A 14,999-nucleotide genomic window follows, 5' to 3' on the forward strand; every position below is an offset into this window, starting at 1 on the left:
GGTTTGCACAGCTCCATAAAAGTGAGACACTAATTTAGTAGGAGTTTCTGCTTTTACTATAAGTGTAAGTGGGGTGACCTCAGCGGGTTCTGCCAAATCCTCACCGAGTATCTCACGCATAGCATGCCTCACCCTATTATAATGGAACTGGACTAATGGGGTGACTGCAGTGCCCTCTGTCGCAATCTCGTTCCACGTAGAGCTTTCCCCTCAGTGAGGAATTAAAATTTTCTTTATTTCTGCATTTTTCTTTTTTCTGTTGAGTGAACGCCACAGATTCTTGTGACATAACAACAATTCAGTACAGCGACCTCGACCGACGCATTTCGGCAACCACCTTCAACTGGGTCTTACGGTCATTACGGTAAAGTATATATTACCTTCTGGCTGTCACTAGTAGGTAGTTAAAGTTAGGATCTAGTTTCCATAGGGAAAGCGTTTTATGACTTTCCAATAACTTTGCTGACATTTGACGGATCTTCATGAAATTTTCCCCAAAAAGTGTCAAGTTGGGTCTTGTTCTGCATACAATGTTTCAGGTGATCCGTCAAGCGGATGCCGAGAAAAAGGGGAGGGCCAAGAAATGTGCGTTTCCCATGTTAATACCGGTAGAAATTTTAGACATGACTACAGCCCGACCTGCTGAAGGGAATTACACAAATTTGGCAGAAAGCTAGATCTTGGTACAGAAAGTGAAATCCATTCAGTAGTGTTTGAGATATTAAAGAAAATCCAAATTTGTACATCAAGAGGAGCAAACCCTCTGCGAATACTTCCGATCTCGTGCAGAGATCTGATTGGCTACCAACACTTCAGCCAGGAAGTGTTGGCAGTCATTTTTGGATTCAGACTCAACCAAGTCCCAAAAAGATTTGTAAGAAAAAAAAAAAAGAAAAGTGGGCAGGGTAGGGATACCCTGACGCCCTAACCTTGGTACTGGGGTCCCCCTGGGACCCTGCTAGGGCGCATTTAATTTTTTTTTTACTGTGAAATCATGATGGATTTGTGGGGGAAAAAAGTTTAAAAAACAAGAACAAGCAATATGAATATGGGCGGGAGCCGCACAGGTTCTTCTCCATTGGGCTCAGTGAGCCCCGGGGTCCACCACCTCCATGGGGCTAAATAAATAATGATGCGAGGGCATGCGGACCCCCGGGCACTACAGACCACTACCTCCCCAGGGCCAATCAAATACATATTTAAAACTGGGAGGGTGGCGTGCGCCCCCTCTGCTGGGCCATATATTCGGCCCCAGGGACCACCAACTCACTGGGGCCGGTTTGGGCATACTAAAGAAGGGGGGCCGTGCGGCCTTCCTTCTGGGACCATAAATTGCCCTGGGGACTACCACTACACCCCCACCCCCCAGGCTGGCTCTAGCTCTCTCCCCAGGTGCCCACCTTCGAGAGACAGCTGTTTGCTTTTGCTTGGTGGGAGCTGTCAGAGCTCCTGCCAAGCGAGAGCAAACACTAACTCCACTCCCAGCAAGCAGGATCTATCAAACTGCTCCTGCTCGCTGGGAGTGGAGTTTTCATCTGTTTCTCTGCCCGGTTTCATGTGGGCAGGGAAACAGATGACAGAATTGCTCCCACACACACACACAACCTTTGTTTTTTTCAGTGAAAATATATATATATGTATTACAGAGTGGCAATCTGTAGTTATAGTTAGGTTTACCAGAGACAGAAATTCTTCAGATTTTTCAGCATTAATAACTCTGCACCCATTAGACAAATGGCCACTAAACTATGCACACCTATTACTCTTTCTACATTGGCAGAAGATGTACAGTTTTGCAAAGACTCCCCAAAGAGGTTCCCAAAACACTACTGGGCACCAATGCATTTCCCACAGACTTTATACTCACGCGCAGCATGAAAATGGCTGGACGGATTTGAATTAAATTTGGCAGGATTACACATTGTTTAAGTTATAAGGCATTTTAGCTGCAATGACAAGTTATTATGTGAGTGACTAATGGCTGCCTTTGAAAAAGTTAAAATCAGCCATAATGTTTTAGCCACACTTTAGCTGTGGCCTGCGTTACGCCTTCAGATATAGGTAAGTATTAGATTGGATATTTTCTCCTACCTATTTCCACTTTGTTAAAGTGGTAATAGGTAGGGAAAAATAGTCAAAGTTTCTATATATTTTTAAAAATGTACGTGGTACTTTAAATAATTTTACTGGACGCTACTCCAAAGTATGCCACTCAACTTTACGCCACTGCTCTCTACACTACATTCTAAGCTATTCCTGTCTACACCACTCCACTCTACAACACTCTGCTATATGCCACTCTACAGTACACTATTAAACTGTACGCCACCATAGGCTACCACCCTACACTCTACCGTGCTCCACTCAACAGTACACTCTATGGTACTCCACTGTACGCCAAACCACTCTGCGCCACTGACAGCCTGTGCTATTCCACTATTTGCCACTAAACTGTACCAAACTCCTCACTGTGCCACTCCAGCCTACCCCACTCCAGTGTAAGTTATTCCACTGTACACAGCTCCACTGTACGCTATTCCACTGTATGACGCTCCAATGTACAACACTCCAGTCTATGCCACTACATTATATGCCACTACACTGTATGTCAATCCGCTCTACAGTATTCCGCTATACGCAACTCTACTGTACGACACTCCACTCTATGCTATCCCACTTTACTGTACGCAACTATACGATACGCTGTTCCTTTGTACGCCACTCCACTCTACACCACTCTACTCTAGCCCACTCCACTCTACGCCACTCCACTCTACACTACTCCACTCCAAATTTATGCCACGGCGGTGTACGTCACCACAGTGCACGGCACTCCGCTCTACACTACTCCACTGTATGCTATTCCACTGTATGCCACTACAGTCTACACCACTCCACTCTACGCCACTCCATTCTATGCTAGTCTACTCTCTGCCACTACACCGTACATTCACCACTCTACCATGCACTGTGTTCTGAGAAATAATGTAATTTCAGATGTCATAAGTCTTATTAGGACTGCTATGATTTGACATGCTATAAGTTATATAATATGCAAGGATGTAAACATTGCATAGAGTAAGTGTGAGTTATCCATCCCCCAGGGCCTCCGTAATTTAAAGGTAGGTACCCCAGTACCCATCTTGGGCACCCACCAAGCACAACTTTGAGGGCCGCAGGGGAAGCCCAGGCTCCAATGGCCCCAGCTGGCACCAGTATGGTGTGGGAGCTGGCACTGCTCATGCCCGGAGGGTGCAACTGCTTTTTGCATGCTCAGTCCAGGTGGGACCAATATGTGTGGGAAACAGAACACAAGTCTGCTCCCAGGGAGTATTTTTAAATCTCCTTCCAGCTGGGAGCAGATTTTGTGTGTGTTCCAATTTGGCAGAAGATTTAAAAATGCTCACTCCAGATAGGAGCAATACATGTTTCCCTACCTGCGGTAGTGCGGGAAAGGAAACTACTGTGTGGGCTCTTGCGAACACGATAAGTGAGCCGGCCCTGGGGAATGGGGTCTCTGAGGCCATTAAAGGCTCAGAGAGTGGGACCGCGCAGCCCTCCTCTCTTTTAATTTAACTTACGGCACTGGTGAATGGGGTCCCTAGGGCCTTTGTAAGGCTTAGGTAGGGGGGCCGCGTGACCCCTTCCCCTTTATTACATTTCAGCCCCAGGGGATGCGGTCCCCTGAGCCTAACAGGCTCATAGAGGGGCGTTGAGTGGCACCCCTTCCCTTCTTTACAAGATGGGGAGGGGGCACCAAATGGGCCAGGGAGGGGGCCCTACTGAAACCTTCCATATATATATTTAAAAATGGCAGCTGACATTTTTGTTTTTTGCCATGATAGCCCGGGGCTCCCATGGGATTGTGGCAAAATTTGCGGTTTCTTTTTACGTTTGACCTCATTGGCGGTTCTCTGGGTTCCCCCATGGGGTCTAGGGGGCAGGGTATACCTACCCTGCCCCCTTATATCATTTTGTTTTTTAATTCAGGACAGGTTGTCTAAGTCCGTAAGTCCTGTAATGACTGCCAGGAACATTTTTCTCATGTTGCTGGCAGCCAATCAGAGATTTCGCTCCTGCAAGAGTCTGACTCCCACAGGTGCGAGATGGCCCAACGGAAAAAAACAGTTCCCTGGAACAATCAGAACGCTCTATTTTTAAATTGTCACTTCCGCAAGACTCTCACAGACGTAACCATCAAGACATAAAAATACTTTTGGTCCTTTATTTTTCAAAACCTACTAAAGAGATTTACACTAAATCACAAAAAACAGTCTGTGGACCAAAATTTAGCTTTCTGCCAAATTTGGTGTAATTCCATTCAGCAATATTTGGGGTAGCACTTCTTAAAGAAGTGTATGGAAAATGCATGGGGATTTTGCATTTTTTGACCACCCTTTTTTCTCAACCCCTGTTTGATGGATCACCCCAAAACTTTCCAGGAAGGAGCTGAAGTGAATTTGCTTTTCTTCATGAAGTTTCGTCAAACAGCGCCAGAGTTATTAGTAAACCAAAAAAACCTTTTCTATGGAAAAACAACCCTAACTATAACTACCCTGAAACAACGACCACTGGGTAATATATCAGTTTCAGGATGTAATGTAAACTACAAAAAACAGTACTTACCTAAGAAACTGGCAATATCTAACATGATTCCAAACAAGCATCTTTCAGGGGCCACAGTTCCAGTGTCACTACAAGAGAAAACACACATCATTTATTACTATGGGCTCTTGGCAGGTGTGTCCATTACTCTACTCAAGGTGACATCAAACCATTTCACTGTTAGGGTGGGTGATGTTTATGGAAAAATATGTATGCTAATAAAATGGAATACGCAGAGGAGAAGTATTCACACAATCATATATTAATGAAATGAGCATCCTTGGAAGACATCTTTCTTTGGCTGGCAACATCCAGTTTGATGTAAGACTGCCTTCAGGTTATATCATTCTTTGCTTTTGCTCAGGAACGAAAGGTTAAGAGTTGCCCTTCCTCTGTGAAAATGTACATATCAGAGATTCTCCTTGTGTTCCCTATGTGCAGGTTGGGTTTGTGAGCAAGAGTATGGTGCATGCTTCTGGACCACCTGGCAAACCGTGTGACCTGCATGCCCGGTCCAGCTAGTGCTTTAGAACACGGCTTGTTTAATTTCAATGTTTGCTGTATTAGCACAGGTATACCAACACCTGGCTCTTGTCAAATTTGGAGGTTCTTTTTATTTAAAAAAATATATATTTGTATTTGCATTTTCAACCAGCTAGCGCACCACATTGAATCACAACTGCGTCAAAGCACCCACATATTTCCCACATCAAAATACACCTCATCCCCCACATTCAAATTTGGAGTTTTTCATTCATTGGTGGTGGACCGCCGGGTATTTTTTGCCTCATCTGTTTTCCGAAGACCAAAATTAGAGTTGTCTGCATGCCCTGCAGACAACTCTCTACACGTAGAGGAACTGCCATCACGGCAGTGCCTGTGAATGCAGGAATGGTTTGCTGGACAGTGGTTCAGTTAGGCATGAAAGCCAGCTGTTAAATGTTTCAAACGATTTCTATTTACCAAAAACAAACCTCAAAAGCAGGAGTTTGATTGTGAATAAAATAATGGCCAACACACCCAAGCAGTTTTCTACCAAGGTGTGTGGGTCTCTACTGTTTTATTCCTGTCTTCAGGTTCTTCCTGGTGGCAACGGACTGGGAAAAAAAGACTTTACACCATCCACCCTAATGAGAGTGGATGGTGTAAAGTCCTTCCTCTGCCAGCTCCTACTCTTTTGGGCTGTCAGAGGAAGTAAACCATTGACAGAGCCAAAAGGGATCTGTTGAAAGAATACAGATTACAGTCCACCCAACTCTAAATGACGCAGGCGGACCCATGGTTTGGTGTGCCAGGTAACCGGACACATTTTCTAAAGAGTACCCTGTCCACCAAATTTAAAATCAGGTGTTAATATTAGGCAGTACTGTTGTTTTGGGTGCGAATAGGTTCTCAATATTTCTGAGCTGTACATTTTCATTCCTATTTGGTGCTTTTACAAAAATAAGTAGTGTGGGAGAGTTTAGTAGAAGTTAATGTGGGCTGGTTTGTAACTGTAGAGGACAAAGGTAGGTGTGCTGGTAGCAAGACAGGGCACTGCAAGGTGATCTAGCATTGACTGCAGTGGCCGCTCAGCAGGTAAGAACTGATTGCAATGGTGAAACTAGCTTGTCACCTGTTGGCCCCAAAGAATTTCTGGGGCTACAGTTGCTGGGGTTGACTTAGGTTGCGAGCTTGCCCTTGGGTTCAGTGGCATGGAGTGATACATTCCAAAAAGTACTCCACAGCTGATAAAAATTAGTTGGTGGGGGTTTTAAATGGCATTAATAAGAGTGACATCTTCCTTACTTGGAGGTGGGTGACTACGACATCCTCTTTCAGCATTTAATCTTGCAGTTTTTTATAAGGGTCTATCCCCTCCCGAAGTTAATGTTCACAACTAATATTAACATCTGGTTGGTGTTGTACACTCTCATGCTGAATTCTCTCTCTAATCCTAAAGGCTGCAGCCTTTAACCCCAATTTCGTGTTGATTGATACTACCTCAGATGAAGGAGCAAGAGATGGGGTCTGGGCAAGTCTAGACACTGTTCCCTCGGTTCGCTCACTCCGATCACAATGAATTTTTTGGAGGGAGGAAACCATCCTCAAATTATCTGAAGAGGGAAGGAGTCAGGTGTATAGATGATCTTTAAAAAAAATATTTTCTACTAAGTTATACAGCTAGTCCACAGATGGAAGTGCAGCATTGACCCTTTTTTTTGCTCAATGGACATAATTCATTTAATAGAAATATAGACTAAGGACCTGATTTAGAGTTTTGTGGACAGGTATTTACTCCCTATGGCATGGGAGCAATTTTATAATTTCCACGGTCCCTTACAGCCAGGTTTTACTTACCGGTGACAGACAGTCAAAATTTGTCTACCCACAATGGCCAAACCTCCGGTCACCCTTACTCTGTTGGACCGTCAGAGGTGTATGTCTGTGCCGGAGATGGAGTAGTCTCCACAGCCGTCTTACTGAAATTCACAGAGACTCTAAATGAGGTGGGCAGACCTTCCTTTTGCCACAGAGGGTACTCCATTGCGGTTCTGACAGAGTACCCTCTCCGCTAAACTATAAATGGGGCCCTAAGTTCACACTAGCGAAATATCACAAAACGTTTAGGATTGTTTATCAAATAAAGATTTCTTTCCATTCTCCATGCTCTACGTTGGTTTCAGAACGCTCACCTAGAGATAATGAACACCCTTTAATACTACCTTTCCACGGGTAGTGGATCATTACTACATGAAGTAAATATTTATATCTTTCAAAACTGATGACCTAAGGCAGCCTGGGACATATGAAACAGGAAATCGTACACTTAAAAAATTATATGAAATCCAAGTTCAGGTGAGTTAAGGATGAACTTCTCTGGTTGTTTGGTGTCTAATTCCTGTGTTTCACCTTCTTTATAAGCCTGTGCTTATTGTCATATTGGATAATATTTGTTATCAGTAGATGTTCATTGATCTACCTGAAACCTACCGCATGATCTTCAAATCCATCTTGCTGTCCATGATGCAATAGATCGGGTGGAATAGTGTGCATTAAGCTTGTCTCTTTCTTAGAAATAAGAGTTCAAAAAGTTGCCCTTTTCCAATGATATTCATCCTTTAAATATCTATCAGAGCTCCTCATTAAGACCTGTCTTTTTAATTTATGACCCCACTGGTCACACTTACTAGATCTTTGGTTACAGCTCTTTCTGCTAAATCGACGATAACCATATGCTTCTGCAACTTGACTATTTTTACACCCTACTGGTGGATGCAGAATAACCATGCCTGTGGATCTCTTATAAGTGAGATCCTGTGTTTAACCCCAGTGAGCTTAACAACCATGCAATCCACTCGGGTTGCTTCCTTTCTAGTAGAGTGAAGTCTAGTACATCGCTCCATTACAGAGTGGCGTATGCCCTCACAGTGACAGACAGTGGTGACCACGTTAATTCTAGTAAGGGGACGGAGAAAGTCAAACTTTTTTTTATCTGAATTTAGACAAAAAACTTTTCAATATATTTTTGTATGCTCTAATTTAGAAAAATACTTTTAGAATTTATTTTTGTAATAATATTGTTTATTAATTTATTTGTATTTTCATGCTGTTTGATATTTGTTGTTTAATACCTAGTTTTTGTAATTATAGTTCATTAATGTTACTATTTTTAATATTTATGTTTAAATAATATATATTTTTTAAATATAATTTTCATTTTTGCATTTATTCTAAAGTATATTTTTTGTTTGTAAGTTATACATTTTTCATATACTTGTTAAATTATAGATTTGTTATGTATTATTATTTTTTAAAGTTAATATATGTTTTAAAGTTAACAGTGTGTGTAATAGTTAATATTATATGACAATGTTGTGTTCTATATTTTTGTTGTCGATAATTTTGACTTTACATAGAAAGAATGTTCAGTTGATATTTTTGTTCTTAATATTTTTTTGTTGATATTTCTGAAGCTGATATTTTTTCTAGAGAAATTTAGACCTTCTGCCCAGCTCCATTCTGGAATGACGAACCTTCATGCTGTGCATTTCCTCCTACTCAAAGACAGTTGTTTCTGTAAGTGAGGGGGTTTCTGCTTTCTCCCATGAAGTAGCAATAGTTCCTCTGCCCGACTGTTACCAGCCCCTCCTCCTCTTCATGTCCATGATCTAGATCCCTCAAGAATTTGGCCTACTGTCTGAGGCCAATAAACCACCCCCCAAACGAATCCAAACCAGAAAAGGAAGGCGGACAATGTGCCATGACCCCCTCATGTAATTATCACATAGTGCTCATGCACTTCCAGAATTAAAGGAGGCCCCCTCAAACTCATGAGATGCAGACAATCTGATTGGTCAAGGACGACTATATTAACTGCATCTTTTGACCAGTGCTTAGTTCCATGATTTTTCAACATCTAAGGATGGAGCTGCACACAAGTGTAGCTGAAAAGGTTTGTGTTCCACAGATAGTACCTTGCTGGTTTCTATCGCCTTCCCAGGTCAGAGATCGCTGCGAGAAGTGCTCTGTGACCAATCTGGGATAAGAGAGCCCTATCTCCCTGTTTAGATGATATTAGATTGCATCTTTAGGAGGAGGGCCGCCTGCTAACAAAGTATAGAGCCAGCTGACCTCTGGGGCATGGCGTTGGACTACACCAGCTCAAGGACACAAGGTCACCCCAGCCGGCTGCTCAGAAAGTCATCCAACATTGTCATATACTAATATTCATCCTCATATTCCCCCAGGGAAAGCGTTGTTGCATGTCACTATCCTGTGGGAGACCGCTTCATCCCACATTCTCCACCCCCATGCAAAGGGTGTGCACTCCAGTTGTCTTCAGATGTCGTGAGTATTACCTCAACTTTTTTTGCCACCTTAAGTTGGTATTCTAGTTTACTGGCACCAAAACCAAGTGATGCAGACAATGGACTAGCCGAGTGACTACCATGACTCAAATGGACTGTGACTCTTCCCATACCACTTTGAAAGAGTTACCTATTGTTGCCAAGTTGGATGGGCACTTTGTTCTATGGGTGCTGTGTCCGCAGGCAGCTTGGACTATCAGGAGTGTTTTGTACCATTAATCTTCCAGCACCTAAACCTAAAAATCACAACAGGATAAAAAGACAGATACAGTTCCCATATGAAGTGAGGCATCATAGACTCCTGTGTCTTAAAATATATCTTTACAAGACTGGTATTTAAATTAGTGTTTGTGATTACGCTGTCTTGTAAAAAGGATTTGGAACTCTGCGGTTCCAAAGTCGCAGACGCACTTGCAAATTTGGTTCCATTGAACAATTTAGTTGTAGGACACGATTAAAATGTTATTGCATAAGTGCAATGATAGTGCTAGGGGTCGCCAGTCTAGTCAGTTGAGAGCTAGTGTTTGTTTTCATTAGTGATGATTAGTTTTTGTAGAGTATATTAGTCTTATGAGTATTAAAGCACTTTTCCTTTATAAAGTAAAGTGCTGACAGGACAGTCAACTGCTCATAGATATTTAATTGCCCTACTCTGTGAGAAATCCTGTACTACCTCCTAGAGTAAGTTATGGGGACTGGTTTGCCATGTTAACACTGACAGTCAAGTGCTAAAGTGGGCACTTGGACATTTCACTATGGTCAACATGCACAGGTAGAAAATGTCTCCAACTGTTATTGTTAAAGTAGAGAAACATCTGACTGTCCTGAGACTTGAGGAACCAGGTCCTACAAGCCACTTCTGTTGCACCTGTGGGTCTCTCTCTGCAGCCGCTTCCAGAGTCTGCATCTCTACCCGAGGTTGCTATCAGCAGCACAAAGAGGGCTTGTCTTGGTTCTACTTACCTGAGTTCTTCAGACGTTAGGATGAGTCTACTCCACCCAGCCTTAGGTCCTCTTCTTGCTGGCATTGCAATTTCCTCATTGGCATTATGGCATTACTTCCACAAGTAATGCCATGCCTGGTGGGCGGGCAGAAGTTCGCCTGTAAGTGCTGCCTCCAACTGGGGGAGAGGGACAATCTCTTGTTTGAGAAATTCTAAAGGCCTTTTAACTGGTCTTTTCTAAATACTCCAGCCGATGTTTTTCTGTTTTCTTTCCTTTTCTGTCTCTAGCTGGTGAAGATGTTTTTTCCTATGCTCTATTGCTTTCCAGTGTGGAGGTTGTTCATGTGACTCTCAACACTTTCTTTCTCTGCCCTATTCCTATAAAAGCGCCTCAGTTATGTTTGAGGGTGCATCGCAATGCAGCTGTAGTGTTTATCTCAGATCTTTGTTCCACAGCCTAACTGTACCTTGTTTCCTCATGGCCTGGGTTCTGTTATACTGGAGTCTCTTGTACTAAAATGTTCACCTTACTCTTTTTCAAAGCCATCCTATTTTCATAAGGAAATGATGCCTCGTGGTTTTTTTATGCCACTGGCTTTTTCCTACAGTAATAGTGGTCTTTTCTTGCAGGCAACTGTCTTTCACATGTTCTAAGTGGTGTGACAGCAGTGTGACCTCTGGCAGGAGTTGACCATTTCAGGGGAAGGTGAAGTACCAAACTAAAAAAAGTCTCTGCATCCAGCTTTGAAAGAACTTAAGTTAAATATTGAGAAGATGGGAGTACATCATCCTTTCAAATACTATAGCCCTCTGATGTGCTATCTGGTGTCGCAGATCTATAGGCAGAAGTTACAATTTTTGTTAAAGATTTTTACTTAAAATCTCAAATCGCCAATCTTTAATCTCCCAGTTTCTTCTGTCAGAGAATACTTCCGAACATAATCATGTTATTTTTCCTTTCAGTTCAAGAATGACAATCAAACAGACTATGGCATCTTCATGCATGGGTTACATCTTTTTGGATTTTCCCAAGCACATACTCGACATGCCATTTTGGACAAACGAGGAAACATTGTTGTCAACCTAGCACACAATTTCAAAACTTTAGCACTGCTCCACGTTTACGTTATGGCTCCAGACAAAGGGTCCAGTGGAACCCACAGGGACTGATATATGTTAATAGTTAAATATGAGTGCAAAACGAGAAATGTAAAATGTTACATTTGACCCTGAACAAAAAAATAAGGACACCAACCAATGTCGGCTAAACCCAACTGCAGTCCCCATGGGGGTATGTGCGCTTGCGCATAAATGCACGCTGATGCCTTGCGTATGACCACGCCCCCACCCAGAACAGCGAGGATGAGGAAGCGGTGTGATGATGACAAACCTTAAAACCCTGTGATAGAATGTGAGCGATTATCGCAGGGGACAAAGTAGAGGATGGAATAGGTACCGGCATGGCACCCTTTGAGTGGTGAACACAAACGAGTAACACCGATCAGGGACTATAAAAGAACTAATGATTGATTCTCTGCATAATTTGCTATCCAGATTGATGTAGGGGAGAGCCACCACCTGTCCAAGTGGGGTATTATGACATACCTATAAGGGTAAGGACCATGGGCCATATGTATCAAGCCTTTTTCCCATTTGCAAACGGGCAGATTCTTAGAATCTGCCCGTTTGCAAATGGGAAAAAGCCTTTTGGGATGTATCATCCCAAAGGGCCATCGCAAAATAGAGAATCGTAAAATTTGTGATTCTCCATTTTGCAAATGCAATTAAGGAATTGCAAATTGCGATTCCTTAAATACAGCTCTGGAAGCACGAGAAATTTGCTATTTGGCCTTAAGGAATTGCAAATTACCACCAACTTCAAGTTTTTTTAAAAGTGCCATATGTCACACATACATGCCCTTAGGGCATGTATGTGCGCAAAATGTGCACACATGCATATTTCAGGGGTGCAACAGGGTGTCCTTTTAGCACCCTTGCAACCTTGAAATTGCACTCTCAATTTGCGATTCTCTAATTGGTAATCGCAAATTGAGAATGTCTTCCCATTCATTCCTATGGGCCTCCTAGCCCATAGGAATGACTGGGAAGGTATTCCTTATTTGCGAATCTCAATTTGCGATCCGCAAATAAGGAATATGTAGGATTCGCAACATTGGTGGCAAATCCTACATACATTGCATTTTGCGATTCTCTAATTGTGATTCGCTAAAAATCGCAATTTGAGAATCGCAAAACTCTTCTTTGATACATATGGCCCTAAATGTCCATCATTGCAGAATATATATTACTTCACAATCAGTGCATTCATTATATTTTCAGTGGTTCATCAATCCATTGTCCCCATGTTAGTGTGCATGCTATGTCTCTTGCCTGCCATAATATGAAAAATGAATAACACTCTTCTGTTTGCATATACCATCGTCTTTTTAATGAAGGTGTTAACATGTGCCCAATATTAGAACTCAGGCAAGTGGGCCTGGTTTTAAGTTCCATGTTATATGTTGTATTTTGTATTAACAAGACTCTGAAACAGTGAAAGGACCACACAGCAGGGAAAGAAGTGGAAGAACACACTGATGTTCATGTTGTTCACATTTATGACACACAATAGAGTGTTATCTCAAGATTTGTGATAAAATTCAAGAGGTGTTTGAAGACCAGATAATAGTGCACGCTGCTCCATCAGCCGTTATCTGGCACTCCGACCCTCTTCATCTGACCAGAGACTTCAACTCCCAAAATATATCAGGAGGTTAAATGTAATGCCTCAACTGTTGCACTGCCTTCCCGGTAACAAGGTGCTATAGTAAACCTATGTTTAGGATTGTATGCAAGCAGATCACAGAAACAGTAAAATCACACATTTATTAAATCAGTCTGAAAATGAGTCATGCGGAATATTGCAGTAACTGAGCATGTAGGAAGTAGCATATGCAGGCCACTTTCAGTTCTCAATTCAGCTTTCCATTATTCACTCACTTGTACAAGTTCTCACAGCTGTTACAGCATGCAGTACTCTTCACTCATCACAAGACACGCTCACTCTCATAGCAGACAACCATCTGGGGCAGATTGGGAAAGTCAGAGCTGTCATATCCGGCTAAAGTGTTGACGGGCAGAGGTCAAATGAGGGCATCCAGGGAAGGCAGCAGAAACAGAAAGCTTGTTCTTTGTTGGAGAATGGTAGTCGTGGGATAGTAATATCGTATGTGTCCCAAATCCTTTATGTTTGAGCTGGTGTCTGGAATGTTGAGAGTGAATGTTTTAGAAGAGTGTTGGTGCCTGCAGTGGAAGCTAGGAGACATGGATGGTTAGATGGAGGATGAAGCCCTTACAGGACCTACCTGCTGTTGCTGTAACCTATGGGCCCAACATAAACAAAGAACATTCAGCCTTACTGAGTGGCTTCAGACTCTTGTTTGAAGAACCTAGGGGCTCATTATCATGGTGGGCGGACATCAGTCCGCCCGCCATCATAACGGAGATGGGACCACCTGCCAGATGTGCGGCGGTCCCACCAGCCCATAATGGCGGGCGCATTCAGGCCTTTTACCATTACGGACGGTTGCAGCACCGTCCCCAATGGTAAAAGGGCATGCACAGCATTTCCCTGCACCACGTGGCAGGCACACTTGGCGCAGGAAACTGGTACCCCCCCAGTGCACCCCCCTCAACTCCCCCTCTCCCCAAAGCCAATCCCCGCCAGACTTTCCATGGCGGCATCGCCGCCATGGAAAGGCTCATCATACACCCTCATCCTAATAAGGCAGACGGTGCCTGCTAGGCACCACCACCATATTAGTGGCCCAGCTCCACCCGGCAGGCAATTGTAACGCTCCTAAATGGCGGTGGGAAATTCTCATTTTGATGTCGTAACGATCGCCACCGCCGGCCTACCGTTTGCGATCTTTACGCCATCGTACTGAGCCCCCTGGTCCCTAACTTCAATATTTTATTGACAAGTTGTTAAGGACCTGCATGAAAAAGCAGCAAGACTAGTGGTTATTGGTAGCCCTTTCTGGCAGGTCATGCCATGAGAAGCAACATGGCCCTGTGACAATAGAAGAGTAGTTTAGGGCCACTCACCCTCAAATCCACCAGCAAGTGGTGTCAGCTCAGGTTGCTAGGCAGGCGAATACCAGGGAGAGCGGTGAACAAGCTCTAGCAATGACAAAGAGCCACCTGTAGGGAGTGATAAACTGAGGTGATGTGCCCTCTTGTGTAGACCTAATTCTTAAGGACAATTCTGGGGTAATAGTGCTATATGGATGGTGCTACTGAGACAAAGGGAAAGGCAGGAAATCTCCTTTACAGCAAGCATAAATCTGAAATGGTCCATCGAGCTTCAGGCAGTAATACATTTAACAGTGACATAAGAAGAAGCGTTGGTGAGTGCGCAGTATGAATTCTCAATTAAGATGAATGTGGCAGTGAGTCTACTTTCCTTTTTTGTTATCTGTAAAACCGGAAAGTTACATCCATCTATATGTCACTTGAATTTGGCTCAGGTATGATATTGTGTCAGTGTATACGATAATTATAGTGGTTAACATATAAATCTGAATTCATGCACCATAAA

At 43.1% G+C, this 14,999-nt stretch overlaps 1 protein-coding gene across 6 annotated transcripts in view; it reads right to left on the minus strand.

Moving 5' to 3' along the window:
- DRAM2 (DNA damage regulated autophagy modulator 2) overlaps nucleotides 1–14,999 on the minus strand; it is a 348,983-nt gene that overhangs the window by 198,383 nt on the left and 135,601 nt on the right. For all 6 annotated transcript variants that reach the window (XM_085600128.1, XM_085600142.1, XM_085600136.1 and 3 more), the window contains exon 2: nucleotides 4,627–4,694. In XM_085600128.1, the coding sequence (XP_085456254.1) occupies nucleotides 4,627–4,694 (68 nt within the window). The remainder of the gene's footprint in view (nucleotides 1–4,626; nucleotides 4,695–14,999) is intronic.

Source organism: Triturus cristatus, chromosome 1_2 (assembly GCF_964204655.1).
Source record: "Triturus cristatus chromosome 1_2, aTriCri1.1, whole genome shotgun sequence".
Lineage (NCBI taxonomy): Eukaryota > Metazoa > Chordata > Amphibia > Caudata > Salamandridae > Triturus > Triturus cristatus.